A 20089-nucleotide genomic window follows, 5' to 3' on the forward strand; every position below is an offset into this window, starting at 1 on the left:
CAGCCCCTTTAGTGAGGTCTTGAAGTGAGGTCATTAGTGAGTGTCTTATCCCTTACTGTTTTCCTAAGCTGTGATTTAGCTCCTGGTACATAGAAGTGCCTCATACGAACATTTGTTTTGTGCATATATGAATTAATAAGTGGGTAAATGAATGGATGAGCCACGTGTTTTTGGAAGGATTGAGAAGAGCCACCTGAATAAAAAGAAAGCCATTTAATTTTTTTTTGAAACAGGACAAGCTGATCTGGAGGGATGGGGCTGGGGCTCAGGCTTTCAAATGTTGCATGCATGCATTCCTTCATTTAGGTGTTATTTATTGAGTGCCTACTGTGTACTAGGTAACTAAGACAGAAAGTCTCTATCTTCGGGCATCTTTCATTTTAGCGGGAGGAGACAAGCGAAGAAATCAAACAAGGACATTTCAGATATTGGTAATTTTGATGAGGTAATGAAATAGTGGGTGAACTTGAAGTAGCAAAGATCAGAGGGTCTGGAGTGTAGACACTGTGGAGAGAGCTGAGGCGCGGTGCTCACAGTGAGCAGAATGTGTTGCAGTGAGATGAAGCCCCAGGCTGTTCGGTGTGCAGTGCTGAGGTTGGCAGTGTGGGCTGGTTGGTCCAGGCAGGGGCTGAGATCCACTGTGGGGCAGTCAGAGGTGAGCAGTTGGACCTCAAAGAGAAGGAACCACAGGACGGGCTGATGCTGGAGGGGTGGCGCCAGGGCCGGGGTGATGCTGGGGTTTGTGCTTGGGAGACTAGAGGAAGGTGGGGCTCACCAAGGGGCATCTAAAGGAGAGGCACAGGCAGAGGGCAAGGCTGGGGCAGTGACCTGTGAGCTGGGAAGTGAGCCTGCTGATCTTCTCTGTTCAACTCTTTGGCAAACATGTGTTAGCACTCAGCAGGGAGGACAGACCCTGGGCTAGTGAGAGGGCTCTGGGCGGGAGTGTGGTGAGAGCGGTGGCACACCAGGTGGGAGGAGGCCTTTGTGGCCCAGGAACAGGAGCGTCATCCTCTGTCCTTCATCTTCTAGCCGGTGTTCCATGTCATGGGATTCTCTGTCACTGGCAGGGTCCTGAGTGGGCCTGAAGGAGAGGGTGTCCCCGAAGCAGTGGTCACTCTGAACAGCCAGATCAAAGGTGAGTAGACATGGTGTTTTCTGGCCCGCTGGACAGGGCTGTTTCTGAATCCTAGAGAGCACGGGAGAGGAGCAACATCTCAAGGATTATGGAAACATGCTGGTGTTTTGTCTCACACACTTTTGTGTCACGTTAGGTTTTGCAGTGGGTTTTGGCTCATCTCTTATTTGCACGTTTGCTTCACAGTCAGAACAAAAACCGATGGCTCCTTCCGCCTGGAGAACATCACAACAGGGACATACACCATCCATGCCCAGAAAGAGCACCTGTACTTTGAAACGGTCACAATCAAAATTGCACCGAACACCCCGCAGCTGGCGGATATCATCGCAACAGGGTAAGCTTAGTTTCTGTGGGCCTGAAAGTACCCGAAGTGCACAAGTTGGGTAGGATATCACCTTGCACCTAGACCTGTGTGTCTGCATCCACTCTTCATCATCCATCAAGACATCTAAACTGGGCGTGGTGATGCACGCCTGTAATCGTAGCACTTGAGAGGCTAAGGCGGTGGTATCTGTGAGGTTGAGGCCACTCTGGGTTATATAGTGGGTTCAGTGTCAGCCTGGACTACATAACGAGACACTGTCTCAAAACCCCGCCCCGCAAAGCGGAAAGAAATTCAGGCTGCCTCCCCTTGAAGAATTAGTGGTAAATCTTACAAACTAAAGGTACTTACATTTTGGATGCTTTGAAAAAAATTTCCCGCTTCTAAGTTAAAATGGATTTGTAAGTTAGAGAAAGATCTTTCATCTTGAACTTCACGTCTTTGAGACCTTTCTTTGCCTATTCCTTGAGGACTTCGGGAGGCGATCTAGTTAGTTGATTCAAATAGTGTATTGGAAGATGCTTCTGGTCATCGGCATAGTTCTTGCTGCTGTGTAGTGTTGAACTGTAAACTTGAGAGGGGACGTCCTGTGGTTGAGTTCATGCTCTTTTATCATCTGAAGCAACATTGTGTAGTCTGACCTGGAGTCAGGTCTTGGATCTTTCTCACCACTGCATGGAATCTGCAGAGTAGAGGTGGTGCTGCCATCTTTCTTTTTGACAGTGATGAGCTCAGTGTCTGTAGCTTAGAAGGAGAGGTGCAGGGCCTAATGGGGAGGGGTGTCCTGAGCAAAGCCTTGCAATCCCAAAGCATCAGTATGGTTAGGAGTGTACAGCTTGGTGTTGCTGGAACATCAGGTACAGGGTAGGTGAAGGAAGTGACAAGGCTAGAAAGGCTACAGGGACAGGTTGTGGCCTCTTTGCACTCCACTGGGACACAGGGACCTTCTCCGGAGGCCACAGAGCCAGGAATGGTTTTGAGCATTGATGTGACATGGTTTGATTTGTGTTCCTAGTAGGTGTGTTAGTCCATTTGCTGTTGCCAGTAACAGTAGCACAGACTGGGTGAGTAGTGAAGAGGAGAGTTTTATGCTGGCTCTGCAGGAGTGATGTTGAGGGGCTGTATCAGATGATGGCTTTTTTGGTGGCAGAGTCCTGAAAAAGTTCAGAGAAGGAATACTGGCCAGAGGGAGGGAGCTCACACATGTGTCTGCTTATCCCTCCTGATAAAGCCTCCAGGATTATTCCATCATGGAACTCCATCCTGATGACCTGAGCTAATCCTAACCAGCTCCCAAAGACTCCCCCTTAACCACCATAGCTGGGTTAACTTTCCTCCTCCTTAATTCCTCACACTGGGATTAAGTTTGAACACATGAAGCTGTGGAGGACATATTCACACCATATCCAAAGCAGAACAAGAAGGCATTCTGGGGGCATGGAGGAAGATGGCTTTGAAGGGCACTGGACCAGGGTGCTGGAGGCCTGAGAAAAGCCGCCAGGGCCAGGACAGATTGGAAAGATTTAGGGCTCCCAGCTTGACTGGTAGAATGGTTGAGGTGCCACTGGCTGTGGATGAAAGAACCAGTTCGGCCACAGGGTTCAGTTTTGGCCATGTGGGTCTGTAGAGCCACTAGGTGGTGCTCTCTAATAGGTATTGGAGAGATTATAAATCACTGGCCAGAACCTTGAATAGGTAAGAGCAAGTCGAATTAGAACAATGCCAGCACTTAAGGGGTGGCCCAGGGAGGACCTGGGGTGTGGGTCATAGAAGGTAAGAAAGTAGGTTTTAGGTATAGCACAGTATCCAACTAGGACGTCAGGGAGCTGAGCCCTGTAAAACAGTCTACTGGCTTGGTTGCTGAGGAGGGCACAGTGACAATTTTCTGTAGATGAGTGGGAGTCAATGTCAGGGCCTGCTTCAGTGGTATATGGGAGGTGAGGAAGCCAATCATCCTCCAAAAATAATTCTTAGACTTAAGGACTCCCTCCCTCTATAAACATAGAGCAGCTACTGGGTGAGGCACCGTAATAAGTATTAGGAATGAGACAAGGAACCAAACCAGCTTTAGAATGATGGGGGCTTCATCACACTGGGAGACGAATGCAAGACAAAGACTCCTGTGAGTATGAGTTACTACTGTAAGAATGGTGCAGGGGAGCGAGGAGGGTGCTCTGGGGTCTCAGGTGGACTGGGAACTCTGCACGGCCTCTGGCTTGTGGCACCCTGAGGGCTGACCAGGCAGGAGCAGCATGTGCAGTAGTGTGGGAGACAGCCGGGCAGTGTGGGTGGAAGCAGAGGGCCCAGGCAGCTCTGCGGCTGTGGCCAGGGTGCGGTGGCTTTGTTCCTTAATGCAGGAAGAGCTGTTAAGAGCTGTCAGTGGTACAGATTGTGACATTTAGTTTTTTTTTTTTAACTTTTTCTTTCTGGCTACTGGGTGGAGAAGGGACTGGAGGGGCGCTAGGATGTAAGCGCAGACCCAGATAGGAGGCTGTAACTTGTCCGGAGCAGATAAGTGGTGGGGTCTGGGGGAGAAGCAGATGCATTTGATAGGTCAGATGCTGTGGGGCCCAGGCCTCTTATTTGAGTGACTGGGTAGATGGAGGAGGTGGGAGAAATATATTTATATACTTGCTTTCTTAAAGTGGAGTATTTGGATTAAAGGAAGAAAAATGACATTTTTTTTACACATCATTTTTGTTTTTGTTTTTGCAGGAGGTGAGAGGGGCCAGCATAGCACATTTGCCTTTTTAATATATTGGTATTTCTTACTCCTTCTTTTTTTAAAACCAATATTGTTTACCAATTTACTTAAAAAGCAAACTTTTTTACTTCTATTCAAATAACTGTGATATTACAGTTATTTCAGTATGTACCAACGTCCTAGATTTTGTCCAAATATATTAAACCCTGTTGAGTTTTTTGAGATAAATCAATTTTTAAGGGTATCAGTATAATTGAACTCTCTCCTACCAGCTTTTTAATTTGTTTTTCCAAATGAAAAATCAATATACATTTGAGGTTTGAAGAACTTGGGTGCTTCTCTTTAAATGAGAACATGCGCTAAAAATAGGTCTTATGGGTAAAATATGTACAATTCAGTATGGGGCAGAGCTTCAACCTGGAGCAGATAAGGTGGTATGTCCCTTGAGAGGTACACAGAATGACAGTGTGCAGTGTGCTTAGGAAAAGTCCATCGATGTTCCCTTCTTGTCCTTTTATTGTCAAAGTAGAATGTGAATGTAGATTTTTTGCATCCAGATCACAGTTGGCAAATTTTTTTAATAAAGAGCCAGATAATAAATCTTTTGTTTTGTGGACCATATAGTCTCTGAAAGCCACTGTGTATGATTTGTAAATGAATGGATGTACATGGGTTCCTGTGGGTACTAGGATTTATATTTCATATAATTTTTACATGTCACGGAGTAATACCCTCTGCTGACTTCCCCCCCGCCCCTCTTTTAACCCCTTCAGAGAATAAACACCATTCCTGGCTTGTAGTCCATACACCAGGTGGGCTCATCGTGCCCTCTAGGTGGTTTGCTGACCCCTGCGTAGAGAATGACTAGAACAGACTGGCCGTTCTTTTGTTTTTTGCTGTTTTCATTTCACAGCCATCTGCTATTTTGTTCATTTTTCTACTATTTTCCATCTGAGGCAGAGTGGTTATTCTAGCATTTAGTGTATCCCATAATTGTCTGAATCTGATGTTCTTTTTTATCTTCCTGTCAGAAGGAAATGATTTTTATCTAAAATGATTATTTAAGGTTAGAGAATATAACCTTAAGTGAGTTGAAGAGGCAAGAGAGGCCTACAGCTATGATTATTGTTACACTTTGCCTCATCAACTGACTAAACGTGAAGACTGTATGCCGAGGGTGGTGGTCTTTGTGGGTCTTTATCAGCAGGCAGATGTGCCTTCCCTGCATTTCTCAGGGATCCTTTGCAGCGCCTTCCCCATGTTCACCTGGGTTCTCAAGTCTGAGTCATTATCTATTATTAATAGGGCTTTTCCATTGTAAGTTGCTTTTGTGACTCGCAGCTCCTAAGGAGTTCAGTTTTAGCTTTGCATTTTTAAACTTAATTACCCTTTCTGTGCACATCTCTCAGTTTGCTTTTACTTACACATTACACCTAATCACAAGTGAGGAAGACACCACTTTGGTGCCTTGTTTTATGGCCTGATTAGTGCCAGCTCTGGCTTGTAAGGCCCAGCTCATATTCTCAGTCCAAGCCTGTTCCCTGTCAATAGTCCCATTACCTGAAACATCTTTATTATCTGCAGATTTTCTGAAAATTGCTTCTGCAGTAGGGGGTTACCAGATGTCACCCAGAACATACAAACAGTTCCCCAGAGGCTCCTGCTCTGTAGAAAGAGGTCCACTGCTTTCTGAAGGTTGCTTGTTAAAGCAGAAATCACTTGGGCTGCGTCCTGTCTCTTTGGTCAGATTAAACTGGTCTCAGACACAAAGGCCAGGAGAGGGATGTATCTTGAGGTAGCTAAGTGCCTTTCCCACAGTAATTGAGTTCTCATGCTACAGTGAGTGGTCTCTTCTTGCAGGTTCAGTGTTTGTGGTGAGGTGTCAATCACCCGCTTCCCCGATACCGCCAAGCAGATGAATAAATACAAAGTGGTCCTCTCGTCTCAAGACAAGGACAAGTCTTTGGTCACCGTGGAGACAGATGCTCATGGATCATTTTGCTTTAAAGCAAAACCAGGAACCTATAAAGTCCAGGTGTGAAGAGTTTTGTTTTCTATAAAATATTTAAGGAAAAACAATGATTTTCCAAAGGGTTATGAGTCAGAATGTGGCTTGAGAAGGAGTATTTCAATTCCCAGCTGCTTATTTTTCAGTCTTCACATTCCTGCACATCACAGTGGAGCAGACAGATGTCCAGCTCAAAAATAATGCCATAAGCCTCTCTCAGTCATGCTGTCTGTGAAGGCTTAGTATCAGGCTGCCAGTGATACCTCCACCTTCTCAGCCTCCTGGTTGCTGCAGAATATCGCTGAGTCTGAGAGGATATCAAAATGAGCTCTTTTTTAATGGCAGTTCAAAAACCTCCATGATGCATGGCTTCTAGGACCGCAGGCAAAACAGTTTCCTTCTTGTTACCCTGCCCTGGATGTAGGACACCTGGGCAGACCCCATGCAGTCTGTCTATCCAGGCAGGCAGAGAAGCAAGGGAGCCCCTTGTTTGTGGCCCCAGTGCAAGGGAGAAGGCCTGGACACTCTTGCACCAAGTGAGCAGGTGGCTGGACAATCAGAGGTGGGCCCCGGGCCTTCCAATGTGGTGGAAGTGCCTGCCCACTGCAAATACTGTGTCTCTATAGATCGCAGGCTCTCATCCATCAAATCAGTTGCTGCTGCTTCACTTTGGGGAAGAGCAAAGCAGGGGAGTAAATAGGACAGGAAGGTTCCCCTAAGACTGCTCTCTTCTGGGGCAGGGTGGCGTTCCTCCCTCTGTGGGGACACAGCGCAGGAGAATGGCACTTTCCTTGTACTCACATGACTTTAGTGGGTGGGTTGACAGCTGCCTTTCTTAGCCATCAGCCAGCTTTTTGTGAAGATGGCCCCATTGCCAAGCCTTTGAGAGCCCTGTTGGAAGCACAGTAAAGGACTCTCCCAAGGGAGGGCAGTTCTGTGATGTTTTCCTTAGCACAGACAGAGTAGGTGAGCCCTGTTTCCCCACCCTTCTTGGGCTGGGAAAGCCACACAGAAGAAGAATAAGTAAAAGGTGAAAGGAAGAAGTTGACTGGATTCTACCAAGAAGTTGTCCATGTACCGTCTCCAAATTCATAGCTTATGTCAGGAGGGAGCTAACGCCAGGGAAGGGCTGGGAGTAGTGTGGCCCGTGCCAGCGTTCAGGTGACTGTTGGCCCTGTGTGCCTTTGTGGAGAGCTATGGTAGACATACGCATGGGACTGTTGAAGGGTGTTTGTTACGTCTGAGTAGAAATGTGTTTTCTTCACTTAGGTTGTTCATGAATTTATTTTGATTATAAAACTAGGCTTGGAAATGAACCTTTGTTTTTTACAATCTGCTGGCCTCTGGGCCCAGATGAATGTTCTTGCCCAGGAGTCTTGGGGGAAGAACAGTCCCCACGTACCCCCTTACGTCGATCCATGCGTTTCTGCAGGTGGTGGTTCCTGAGGCCGAGACCAGAGCGGGCCTGATGTTGAAGCCCCAGACGTTCCCTCTTACTGTGACCGACAGGCCTGTGATGGATGTGGCCTTCGTGCAGTTCTTGGCATCTGTTTCTGGGAAAGTCTCTTGTTTGGGTAAGGTGTCAGCTGAAAGCAAGAACAGATAGTTGCAAGGAAGTGGGTGGGTGCAGTGGGACTGGGGTGTTCCTCATTGGTTGGTGTTAAAGGCGAGTGCCTTCCTGTGGAGGGTTTGACAGTCCGTCCGGCACGTATCAATAGTTCTTTCTGAATTATTGCCACGGTAGTCACCGAGACAGTCTCCTGCATGTTTTGGCTTGGCTTTCAAAAGAGCCCATAAGTTTCTGCAGTCCTCCTTCAGGCCCAGGTTTTAGTCCCAGCTCTTGTTGAGGCTTAAATATGACTTTGTTAAGCAGGGTAGCACAGTGGTTAAGAGCACAGGCTCTGAGCCGGGCGTGGTGGCGCACGCCTGTAATCTCAGCACTTGGGAGGCTGAGGCAGGAGGATTGTTATGCATTTGAGACCAGCCAGGGCGACAAACTGAGCTGGACATCAAAGTCAGCTCAAAGCCAGCCTGAACTGCATAGTGAGACCCTGTCCCAAAAAGACAAAAAAACAAAAAAGAAAAAAGAGCACAGGCTCTGGAACCAGACTCCCGGAGCTTTATCCCCAGCTGTGTGATTGAGTTGTTTAACCTCCCTGTGCTTTTGAGCCCCTTGTCTGTGATATGGAGATAATGCCAGTAGCTGCCTATGGAGTTGTGAGGATCAAGGGAATTAGTGTGTGTTACCCTGGGAGAAGTACCTGGCACTTAGACAGCTATCTCAGGCTTTGCTGCTGCCGGTGGTGGTACCATTGTGATAAAGGACCCGGGTCTGTGCCACTGTCATTATCTCAGCACCTCTGTTCTGTCTTCCTGCTGTTGGTGCTGTGTAAATGCCACCCCCACTTCCTTCTGTCTCATGTGTTCTCAATGAATGTTGGTTTTCTTCTCCTGCCTCCCATCCGGCTTGAACAGGGGTGTGCAGAGGGGTCCCATTCTCTATTGTCTTAGTTGCTGCATGCACAGGTGGCTGCCTGGAATCAGGTTGGTGCATGTTAGCTTTGAAGGAGCCCAGTGGGCGCTGCCTCTCAGGGACTAGGGACGCGAGCAGCACACAGCCCAGAGTCCGAGTGTGTGCTGTGCTTTGGGACGCCAGTCATATGAGGCCTCCTGTCTTTTCCCTGCAGATACCTGTGGTGACCTGCTGGTGACCCTGCAGTCCCTGAGCCGCCAGGGTGAGAAGCGCAGCCTCCAGCTCTCCGGCAAGGTCAACTCCATGACTTTCACATTTGACAGTGTGCTCCCAGGAAAATACAAAAGTAAGAGCTGAGTGCAGCATGTCCTGTGTCTGTAAGCTTTTCAGAACACAGCTCTCAAATTGAGTCACAATGGTGTGCCTTTCCTTGTTGAACTCTTCTTTGCCCAGTGACCTTGAATGTATTTTGTGTAACATTGGCGGTGATGTAGGAGTCTGAGCTCTGTGAACCGACTGCCGCCTTGTCCTAGCTGCACATTAAATTTGACTGGCAATTTGCAGAGGCTGTTGGTGTATAAACCACACTGCTGCTGTGCTTTGGCAAGTTCATTTACTGTTTCTCAGCCTATTTTCTCCTCCTGCGTCTTTTTTGGAGAAGGTACCCTGACTCACACCATTTTATTTCTAAACACCAGAAAGGAATCCATTCTTATGTCTACCTGTTAGTCCTATGTGCCGTTGGCTAGTTATTTGATCCCTGAGACTCTGTTTTCTCATCTGTAAAATGGGAGTAGTACAGCCTTTCTGCAAAATCTAAGACTGAATGGAATAAAGCTAGAGACACTGCTTGCACAGTACCTGGTCAGGAGCAGGACTTTCCCTACCCTTCCCAGAAAGCCATTCTTGCCTGGACTCGAACTTTTTCAGAGATCAGCTCAGAGCTGCTGTCAGTGAGTACCTTATAAAGTGGACTTCTACATTGGGGAAGGACAAACTACTGCACAGAGGCTGACCACCTGTTCTTATGAAACAGTTTCCTTAGAATATAGCAATTCCTATTATTCCTGTGTTCACTGTAGCTGCTGATGAGCTTTAGTGGCAGAATAGAATAGTCAAGGTCCACAAAGTCTGTGGCCTCAAACTGAAAATAAGATGGTGTTGCATGCCTGTAATCTCAGATACTCAGGAAGCTGAGGCAGGAGGATTCTGTGAGCAGCTCAAGGTCAGCTTGGGGGATAGAGACCCATTCCCGCCCAAAATATTTGAAAATATTTACAGAAAAAGTCTGCTAACTCCTCAATATCTTATTTGCAGCCTCATGGTTTTGGCCCAGTTGGATTTCTTTGTTGGTGATATTTAATTTTGCTTAAACAGTAACTTGGAGCATTGCCAGATGTATGTGTGCATGTTTGTATATGTACATGTGCACACACACTTACAAAGTTAGCACATTGCAGTTTTCTCGGTGGGGCGCAGGGGTGGAGTGCTCTGTGCCCACGTGTCTGTCTGTCGTGTTTGGCTTTGCAGTTAGCATCATGCATGAGGACTGGTGCTGGAAGAACAAGAGTCTGGAGGTGGAAGTTCTGGAAGATGACGTGTCGGCGGTGGAGTTCCGGCAGACGGGCTACATGCTGAGATGCTCCCTTTCTCACGCCATCACTCTGGTAGGTGTGGCTTGTGAAGGGTCTGTTGCTTGGAGAAATGCTTGGCTTCTAGAAATTGCCAAGAGGATTATAATTGTGGTCAAATCAGAATTCTTCTTCTGCTGCGTGATCTGCCCACCTGTTAGGAAAGGCACAACCAGGAAGGATTTAAAATTCCATAGTGGAAAGATGCCTGTGTTTAGAGGATTTCCTTGTCCTGGCCCTATATTAAATCAGACAATTTGGGGAGACTGTTGGTTTGTAAGCCCCACTGCTTTTGTGCTTTGGCAAGTCCATTGACTGTTTCTGAGCTTCAGTCTTCTCCTTGAAACATGGGATCATACAACCCCCTTTGCAGTTGCAGGGAGGTTTCTGTGAGTCTTTTAGTGTTTAACACTTCCTTTGTGTACACCCCTGGTGATTATTAAGAGACACATCTGAGTAAGTTTCTCTAAAGTATTGATTCTAGGGCAGAGAGCAGAACTGTTCTCTTACCGGCCATACTGGCCTGATAGTCTGCCAGATGGATTCCAGGAAAAGTAGTGTCTGTATAGTTCACTTATGAGTTTTATATAATTTTTCATGTCAAGCAGTGGCAAATGTAATTGTCAGGGCTCAGTAGAGAAACTGAGGCAAATGGTAATTAAGTGATTGCTTGTGATAGACATGGGTAGAATTGCACCTGATGTTCCCAGTGCCAGCCTGTTGTCCCAACTGCCACAAACACCAAATAAACTGCCTTATTACAGGAAATGGATTAATTAATACTGAGTTGAAAAAAATGCTATGGCTTCCTTTTTGTCAATCCTTCAGTGCATTTCTGCTTTCCATAGATTAAGATCTGTACTCCTTAACAGTGGCCTCACCCCACTTTACTTCGTAGCACTCTCTGCTTGCTCTCGAGGCTTGGTCTTCTCTAGCTGAACACCATGCTGTTCTTCCTCTGGGCCTTTGCACATTCTGGCCCCTCCGCTAGGAGGAGTGCATCCTTTGCAGAAATGTAACCTGTTTGTTTTTTCTCATCATGCAAGCTGCACCCCCACCGTTAGCTACTCAGGAGAAGGTGACCCTGAGACTAGAATGCTCAGGGATCCTGCATGGTAATCATTCTTTGTCCTGTTCCCTGTTTATGCTCTTCTTAGCTCTACTGCCTCCTAGCTGGAATCACTAATTTATTTGTTGATGCATTGATTATCTGATTTCCTGAATTAAAAGGGAAGCCCGCTGAGAGCAGGAGCCGTGCCAGCACCTCCCAAGGCCCAGCCTTGTGTCTGTCACATAGCAGGTGCTCAATAAATATTAGCTGACTGAATGAAAGGAGCATGTTTGTTTTGGAAGTTTTTGAAGGTTTTTAATTTTCCTGTGGCACCCAACTGCTCAAATGATTAATGGGCAAAACAGGCGACTGGTTCAGAAACAGAAATGTTATTAATCATCATAGTGTCTCCGTCTCCCCTACTAAGTCCCTGTGTTGGCTCTGGCCCCTCAGGAGTTTTATCAGGATGGAAATGGACCTGAGAATGTGGGGATTTACAACCTTTCCAAAGGCGTCAACCGCTTCTGCCTGTCCAAGCCTGGTAAGTCTGGAAGGATTGATGTGCCACCAGTTACAAAAATGGGGACCCAGCAAGGGTGGTTTTGAAGGCCTTTTTCCTATCTCATTCTGTTTGCATTAAGCTGTCAGTTTGGGTTGTATTCCACGCAAATCTGTGGAGGGAATGGTGTTGGAAGCTGTTTCTGATTTTGTGGCTTTGAGTTAGGCAGAGACCCCTGGGCCTTTCCACCTTCAGAAGTGTTTGCCCTTGGCCAGTGACCTCTCTTCACAGTCACCTGTCTTTGTTTTTTATTCTAGTGTATAAAATTCATTTATTAGTAATGTATAAAATCTGTCACTTTTTTTATTAGTGCACATAATAATCTTTTTGAAATCAAATCAGCTCCCACCTTGCTGAAAATTCTGCAGTGTTCTTGCTCTTCCTTTTAATTTTATTGAGATACAATTTGCAGGCTGTAAAATTCGTCCATGTGGCTCTGGACTGTGGCTCTGTGGTAGTGTACTTAGCTAGCATGGGTGAGGCCCTGGGTTTAACAACCAGCACCCCCAAAAAGAAAGAAAAAAGACATCAATTTGAGAGGTACAATAATTTTTAGTGAATGTACCAAGTTGAATAGCCATTGCTATGGTCCAGTTTTAGGACTCACTCTCTCCTCTAGTAAGGTCCTACGTTCCTTTGACGGCTGCTCCTTGCTCCCAGCCCTAGGCAGCCACTACTTTTCTGTCCCCGTGGTTTGCCCTTTCTGGACCTTTCATGTAAACAGTTACCGATATCTGAATGGTTTTATACAATACTGGTGTTTTGTCTGGCTCTTTTCATTTAGGATGTTTCGCAGCTTGTCTACATTGTAACACACATGAAGAGTTTGTTCTTTTTGCTTGCCGAATAGTATTCCAGTAGGGTGTGTATGTGCGCGCTCATGCACGCGTATGTGTATAGGTGTGTCTTGACACATTCTATGTATCCATTTACCAGTGGGTGGGTGTTTGGGTTGTTTCCATTTTTTTGGCCATTATAAACAATATTGCTGTGAAGATTCTTGTACAAGGTTTTGTGTCCATATGTTTTTGTTTTTCTTATTTGAATATGAAAATAATCCTAAATGAAATTGCTAGATCATATGGTGTAAATTTACGTGTAATTTTTTGAAAAGCTACCCATTGGCTTCTAAAGAGACTGTGCCACTTGCTGTTTGCACCAGCAGGGCGCAAGGGTTTCTGTTGCTCCCGGTCCTCGCTGCATTTGTTATTGTGTGCTTTGTGTCGATAGTCATCTCCACAGATGCGAAGTGGCACCTCACTGAGCTTGTATGTTGCATTTTCCTGGGGCATAATTCAGTGGCTCCTTTGGGTTCTCTAAAATGCATCATCCTTACCTTGACTTTGCGCTCCTACGTGACATAGCCCTGAATACCACTCTCTACTCTAGCCTCTCTGTCCTACTCCTCCTTTTTTTTTGGTGGTGCTGAGAACTGAACTGAAGGCCTTCACGCTGAGCTACATCCCCAGACCTTTTTATTTTTTGAGGTAGGGGTTTGCTAAGTCTCTAAGTTAGTGATCTAGTGATCCTCGTGCCCCTACTTGTGGGAAGCTTCCTCTGTGCCTCATTGGCAGGAGTGTGTCACATGGTCACTACTGGCTGCAAAAGGAATCTGAGTCAGTTAATTTGTTGTCCAGGGCTGGACACTGCCAGTCTGCAGGTAATCAGCATCTGTTTTTGAGGGAGGAAGGGCAGTTTTCTTGGTAACAGAGCCAGCCAACCTGTGCATAGATGCCCTGTCTTCCTACTCTGCCACCGTGCTCCACATCTGTCGTGCTTTCTCACAGCTAGTTCTTGGTTCCGTATTGCTCTCCCAGGAGGCGTTGCTCCTCCAGTGTCCTCTAAGCCTCCCTTGGAACCCTGCTGGTCACAGCGCTCAGTTCTGTTCCCTTAGTGCACGTATCCTGGTTGATATGTCAGTAACGATGGAGTACCTCTGCCTCTGCCGATGGTGAGTCCTACAAAGGCAGGACCACAACTATTTAACTGTCCTCTGTGTGCCGCCGGCGGCATGGTACCTGGGCTGGAACAGGAGCACTGTCAGTGTTTGTTGAATGAAAGAACAACAAAATGAATGCAGAAAGCTAGTCCTTTTATATTTCTGTAGCTTGCTCTGAGTGAAGAACACAGCAGGAGTAGTTTGAACTAATCTCATGTTTTGTAGGAAATACGGCCAATAATCACTTAGAGGAATGCTTAATACTTTGCTTTTTTCTGAAATTGACTGTATTCCTCTGGCATATGATTAAACATGCCCCGATGTGAGCATCAGTCTACAGGCTCATGGTGCTGAAGTATTTTCCCCAGTTGTACTATGATTTTCTGGACCTTCTGCTGCTCCCTGCTCCTTTTTAGGAATATTTACGGGAGGGGTTCAGTGTAGTTACCTTTTGGGTCTTTAACAGAATCTTTTCAGAAGAAAACTTTTCAGTCTAACTTGGAGGGGGTAAATGTCCTTTCTCTCTCTCTCTCTCTCTCTCTCTCTCTGCTTTGATCTTATAAATGTTAGGTCAATTTATTACAGATGCTCTGGACAGTTAAAGCTTGTTTATATGAGGAGTTATCTTAACTCTGAACATACCGTACCTGACAACTAAAAGTCGTCATGGTAAGAGAAAAGCCACAGGGGGCCTGCTGCATGCAGCCAGCACAAAACCCACCAGAGAACAGTAGGGGAAATGTAAGGATCGAGGTGGGGTTTGTTTATTGTAAAGAAAAAAACATTCCTTAGGAATATTAAGAAAGGAATATTCTGCACTGGGAGGAAAGACACCAGGATGCAGAATTACAAGGGTTTTAACTCCAACCCTGTCCCCTGTGCCAAGAGCAGAATGAAAAAGGACAGTTGAAGCAGAGCAGACAGGCAAGTCTGTAAAATTTCTTTTAGAAACTCTAAAATTTTTATTAAAATCTAAACTTGCTTTTAAGAAATTTAATAAATGAAAAGGACTGCTTTAGTGACATGCATGTTGCACCAGAAAATAACCCCAGTACCCCTTCCTCTTGGTGCCATGCTCAAGTTGACCAGCCAGCTTATACTTCTGAACCCAGGTGTGAACAGGTACACATGTGAGGCTCAGGGGACTGCTGGTACTGTGTCTCTACCTATTAACTGTCCCATGTCCATGGAGGAAAAGTGTGTTTTGTCCCTTCTTGGGCATGTTCGTGTTAGCTTGCTCTGTGCAGATGTAAGTACTCTGAGTTGTGTGTTATGGACAGTGGGAAGTTTGTGCTTTTATCAGGCTATATGAAATGGAGGGTCATTGGTAAGATGTTATTACAGGCAACAAAAGAGATGTCTGCCTGGCTTTTCTGCTTCCATTATCACTGATCTGCGATGTGTTTGAGTTTTCAAATAGGAGCTGACTTTGGATTCTAAATGTTGGAATTGCTTAGTGTAATGAACACCATTCTCCAAAAGTTACTTTTGATTTCCTGTCCATAGGTGTGTACAAAGTGACCCCTCGCTCCTGCCACCGATTTGAGCAAGCCTTCTACACCTATGACACGTAAGCTGGATATCGACTACTTTGTGGCGTTGTGTGCATTTGGTGGAAGAGGGCGAGTAGCCATCTCTTCATTTATTTCTGAGGACAAGGGAACTTTTTTTTTCTTCTGGAAGAGGCAAGGTCAGGCATTAGAATGAATTTCTGGATAGGGTTTTTAAGACACTTAGATAAATTACTGCAGATGTGGAGGTAGAATCTCCTTCCAAAGAGTTCTGTAAACTCGGGATGGAAGGCCATGCTTGTAAAGTACTTCAAATATAATGTTTGTTGAATCTAGCAGCTTTTGTTGATGGAACTATCTCAGCTTAAGTCTGCCATGTTTATACTTTTACAGCGTGTGTGGAATTGGAAAGGTAAAGTTTTGGGGTCTAGAATTAATTTACCTTTTGAGAGACCTGTATGGAGTTCCAGAGTTATTTCATCCCAAACTAAGAGCCATGTCCTGCAGTACATCTCAGGATGGGAAAGGTTCGCCTAATGGGTGCTGGGGGTATTCCCTGGAGAATGACTAGGTGGTATTGCTAATGGATTGTTTCTACTTCTCTGATTTATAGGTCTTCACCCAGTATCTTGACGTTGACAGCCATTCGCCACCATGTCCTTGGAACTATCACCACTGACAAAATGATGGATGTCACTGTGACTATCAAGTAAGACAAGTGTTTCTTGTAGACTGAGAGTGGGAGGTGGTAGACAAGGCCTGGAGAGTTCTCTAAAAGACTTTCAGAGAACTATTTCTGATTTTTATCTTTAGGTGTTTATACAAACAGCTTGCCCTCTCTTATGCCTACACAAAACAGCCATAAATTCACAGCGGCCTGGGTCTCTTTCTTTTAGGATTAAAGAATTAGCTGTGGTGAACAGGAGCCTTCTGACAGTTTGACTGCTTGTCTTAAATTTCTGGGTGAACTCCTATACTTTTTTGCTAAGGGAAAAAAAATCCCTGGGGTTTGTTCATTCTATTGCAAGTGTTTTCACAAATTCAAAAAAATTATCTATTTTCCACTATACCTTTTCTTGGATAATTTTGAAATGGAAGTGACACCTGATAGGAGAAGAGTTGGGACAGAGAAAGTATTTGGCAAGCAGTCCTTTGCTGAGGATCCTGTTCGTGTGCATTTGCTTCTGAGCAGATTTTCTGGAGTGTGATGAGGTTCTTGAGATCAGAGTTTTGGCAGCATGAACGTGTTTGTTGAGTGGAATGGAACGCTGAGTAACTTGCCCCCTCCTTGCTCTAGTTAAAGCGGCCTTTGCAGCTATGCTTCCATCTTTCTGTGCACCACTTTTTTTGTCTCTCTCTTTTTTTTTTTTTTGTTTTTCTCTGGTACCGGGAACTGAACTCACGACCTTGCGCTTGCCAAGCAGGCGCTTTTGCCGCTGAGCTAAATCCCCAGCCCTGTCTCTCTGTCTTGAATGCAGAAGATACTATTGGGAAACTTCAGGGTGATTAGGTGCTCTGGTACTTGGCCCGGTAGGCCACTGCCCCTGCCCTCATGGAGTTTACTGGGTCCTGCGCAGGCAGACACGGAACTGGAAGTTCAGTTGTGCAGAGAACTTTGAATTTGACATTGTGCTGAGGACATGCAGGAGGTATAGGCTGGTAGGGGCCAGGCCTTGTTGAAGGTCTTTGTCCCATGGACCCCACTGACATGTTTTAAATACAAGGGTGACTTTCTGTTTCAAAAAGTCCCCCTGGCTGCTGAGTAGTGAACACACAGAAGAGGCCTGGGAGTTGGGAGTCAACTGAGGTGGGGCTAGGAAGGGTGCAGAGGCAAGTGAGAGGCACCGCGGCCTCCACCAGCCCTGTCTGTTTAGCCAGTCTCTCAGCAAAGCCAGTGGCAGTGGAGTGCAGAGCAGCGTGTGGGGCAGAGAGATGTTGAGGAGGCTGAGCTGACGGGATGTGGCAGTAGATGGCCCCTGGGATTAGGGAGGGAGCAAAGTCAGGGACTAGATTGATGGGGAGGCAAGTTGAGGTGGGAAGGATTGGTTGAGTGTCTTTAGTGGGCCCAGCATGGTGTCTGTTACTGGACCAGTGTTGTGTGCTGTGTCCTACTTGGAAAGCGGGAGTTACTGGTATGACTAGCAAGCAATATTCTTCCCAGTCCCGACTCTGTGTTGCCTGTGTTCATCTTCACTGAGTTAACTTTGGCAACTTGAGGAGGGTCTTTTTGCCATGTTCCTGAGCTGGAGGTTGTATGAAATATGATTTGTGGCTGGACACAGCCTCTTGCAGCCCTTCGGGGATCCTGTCCTTACCAGGGCAACCTCAACTGTTGGTTGTTGCTCTTCACAGACGCGGTCTGTAGTGTTACCTCCCTCAGAGGTGGCAGCTCCGTTTTCTCAGCTGGTACTTGGGTCTTTGTCTCATACACCCTGTATCTAGCCAGTCCCTCAGCAAACCTTTGACTTTATACTCTAACTTAAACTGTGTTACTGTGGTGCGATTCACCACAGTGACTCGCCTGGACTTTGGTTCCTGTCATTGTGTTGTTCCTCTGTGGTAGAGACCAGTGCCTTATTCTACTAAAGTCTCAGTGGCTTCCCCTCCCACCCAGAGTAAAATCCAAGGTCCAAGCCCCCCAGTATAAAGCAGCCTTCCTGGCACTCTGTCCTCCTATGCTGTTACTTTTCTCTGTTGTGGCTATCATTAGCCTCTGAGTTACCTTTCTGGTTATCACCTGCTCTTCACACTAGGATGTGCATTCCCTGGGGTCAAGGAGGCTATCAGTTTCCATGAGGGCTGTGTCCTCAGTGCTGGAGTGGTCCCTGGTTCTCTCACTCAGTGGATTCTCAGTATAGGTGGACAAAAGTGGTGGGCAGAGAGTGTCCTGGGCTGCTTGGAGCAGACACTTTCTCATGGGCTCATCATGAAGTCAAGGATATTCTGTTCCAGCCTCGATCTACTGCAGCATGGAGGAGTTTTTGATTTTTGTTTTTTTAACTTTCTTGTTAATTTTGAAGAGAAAAACTAACGAAACAACAGTGAAGACAAAAACAAAACAACACAAAAACAATACCTGACAAAAGGATAAGAATTAGCAATGGTTGCCACATTCCATACTGTTATATCTTCAGTGCAGTTGCTCAGTCCACCAGACGTAAGAATGTAAGATTGATCAAACAAAGACAAGTAACAAGTAATAAAACAAAAAACAACTTTGGAAATGATGCAGAGCTTCACCATACAAGACGATAGGAGTTCACCAATGGATCTTATACTGCATATTGTCTTCAGATAAGTGTTTCTGATTACCAGACGCAAGTGTGCAAAATTGGTCAAGAAGAAAGATTTTAAGCATTGACTGTTCCTTTCAATAAACCAGAGACATCAGCAGTACACCTATCCCAGCTATCCTTGTATATACATATAAATTTTGTTTTTCATTTTAAAGAGAAAAGAAAAAAACCCCAAATAACAAAAACAGATACATAAACAAAACAGCATAGAAGTTGCTTTTGTTTTTTGGTAAGCTGTAAGTGTTTTTAAAACAGAAGGCCGTTGTGTAATTATAAAGTTTTCAGTTTTTACTTAAGTCACTGCATGTAGAAATGTCAAATTCCCGCTGACTATAAGGGTGTGCAGCTGAATGCTACGGGCTGCCCTGCCTCTTGCAGGTCATCTATTGACAGTGAACCAGCTTTGGTCTTGGGCCCTCTGAAGTCTGCACAGGAACTGCGGAGGGAGCAGCAGCTGGCGGAGATCGAGACCCGAAGGCAGGAGAGGGAGAAGAATGGCAAAGAAGAGGGTGGGGAAGGAAGGACCAAGCCCCCTGGGCAAGAGATGGTGGATGAGTTGCAAGGCCCCTTCTCATACGATTTCTCCTACTGGGCCCGGTAAGCGCTCTTGTGTTTTTCTTTGCAGCATCCTCTGTTCTGCGAGGACAGAACCAGCTAACCTGAAGTGTCCCAACCTTTTAGGTCTGGAGAGAAAATCACTGTTACCCCCTCGTCTAAGGAGCTGCTCTTCTATCCCCCTTCCATGGAGGCTGTGGTCAGTGGAGGTGTGTGTCCATTCTGTGAGCAGGTGTCACTCCATTGCGCTTCCCTCTGCATGTAAAGACTGTGTTGTTTGGGTGCGGCCGTGTCCATAAGCCTCTAAAACACGCTTTGCTTGGATGTTACTGTTTGATGAAGGGATGGATCAATGAATGGTAACTTTTGTGGCTACAGTTGAAGTAATCTTTTCTGGAAGGGATTTGGTTTCCTTGGATGAAAGCAAATCCACCAAATGCTAAAATTTGAGAATTGGTCTTTATTTGTCTGTTTATGGGTTTTCTGTTCTTTGGCAGGGTATGGTTGAGAGTGTTTTTTGGGAATGATTGCAACTGATGGCTTAGGGACTTTTTTGGTGTGTGTGTGTGTGTGTGTGTGTGTGTGTTACTGGGAATTGAAGCTAGGCAAGTGCTATACCACTGAGCTACACCTCCAGTCTACTTTTTCCAGTCTTATGGTTTGTTAGATTACATGCATTTGTGTGATTCGTGTTTGGAGTCAGGTGTGTTGGAAGCAAGGTAGCTGGGGAAGTCTTAACCACTGGGTTGGGAGGTGGAGCAGCATGCTTGGTGGCCTTGCAAGAACCAAGGCTGCGATGTAGTAAACACCCACCCTGTTTTAGGTCCTTCTGCTAAGGTCCTTGGCAGTTGAGCAAGGCCTTTCAGGAAGGGAGAGAGGCCTTGGATGCATGTGGGGCGCTG

The 20089-nt window shown here is 46.0% G+C and overlaps 1 protein-coding gene across 2 annotated transcripts in view; it reads left to right on the forward strand.

Annotated features, from left to right (window-relative positions):
• The window catches only part of LOC102028686 (nodal modulator 1), a 53046-nt gene that overhangs the window by 18102 nt on the left and 14855 nt on the right, over window positions 1–20089 (forward strand). For both annotated transcript variants that reach the window (XM_005391083.2, XM_013517953.1), the window contains exons 10-20: window positions 1030–1135; window positions 1322–1472; window positions 6025–6199; window positions 7605–7746; window positions 8860–8991; window positions 10176–10312; window positions 11781–11868; window positions 15332–15395; window positions 15950–16045; window positions 19011–19229; window positions 19314–19396. In XM_005391083.2, coding sequence (XP_005391140.1) covers window positions 1030–1135; window positions 1322–1472; window positions 6025–6199; window positions 7605–7746; window positions 8860–8991; window positions 10176–10312; window positions 11781–11868; window positions 15332–15395; window positions 15950–16045; window positions 19011–19229; window positions 19314–19396 — 1393 coding nt within the window. The remainder of the gene's footprint in view (window positions 1–1029; window positions 1136–1321; window positions 1473–6024; window positions 6200–7604; window positions 7747–8859; window positions 8992–10175; window positions 10313–11780; window positions 11869–15331; window positions 15396–15949; window positions 16046–19010; window positions 19230–19313; window positions 19397–20089) is intronic.

The sequence above is a fragment of the Chinchilla lanigera genome, unplaced genomic scaffold (assembly GCF_000276665.1).
Source record: "Chinchilla lanigera isolate Chin_1 unplaced genomic scaffold, ChiLan1.0 scaffold00041, whole genome shotgun sequence".
NCBI lineage: Eukaryota > Metazoa > Chordata > Mammalia > Rodentia > Chinchillidae > Chinchilla > Chinchilla lanigera.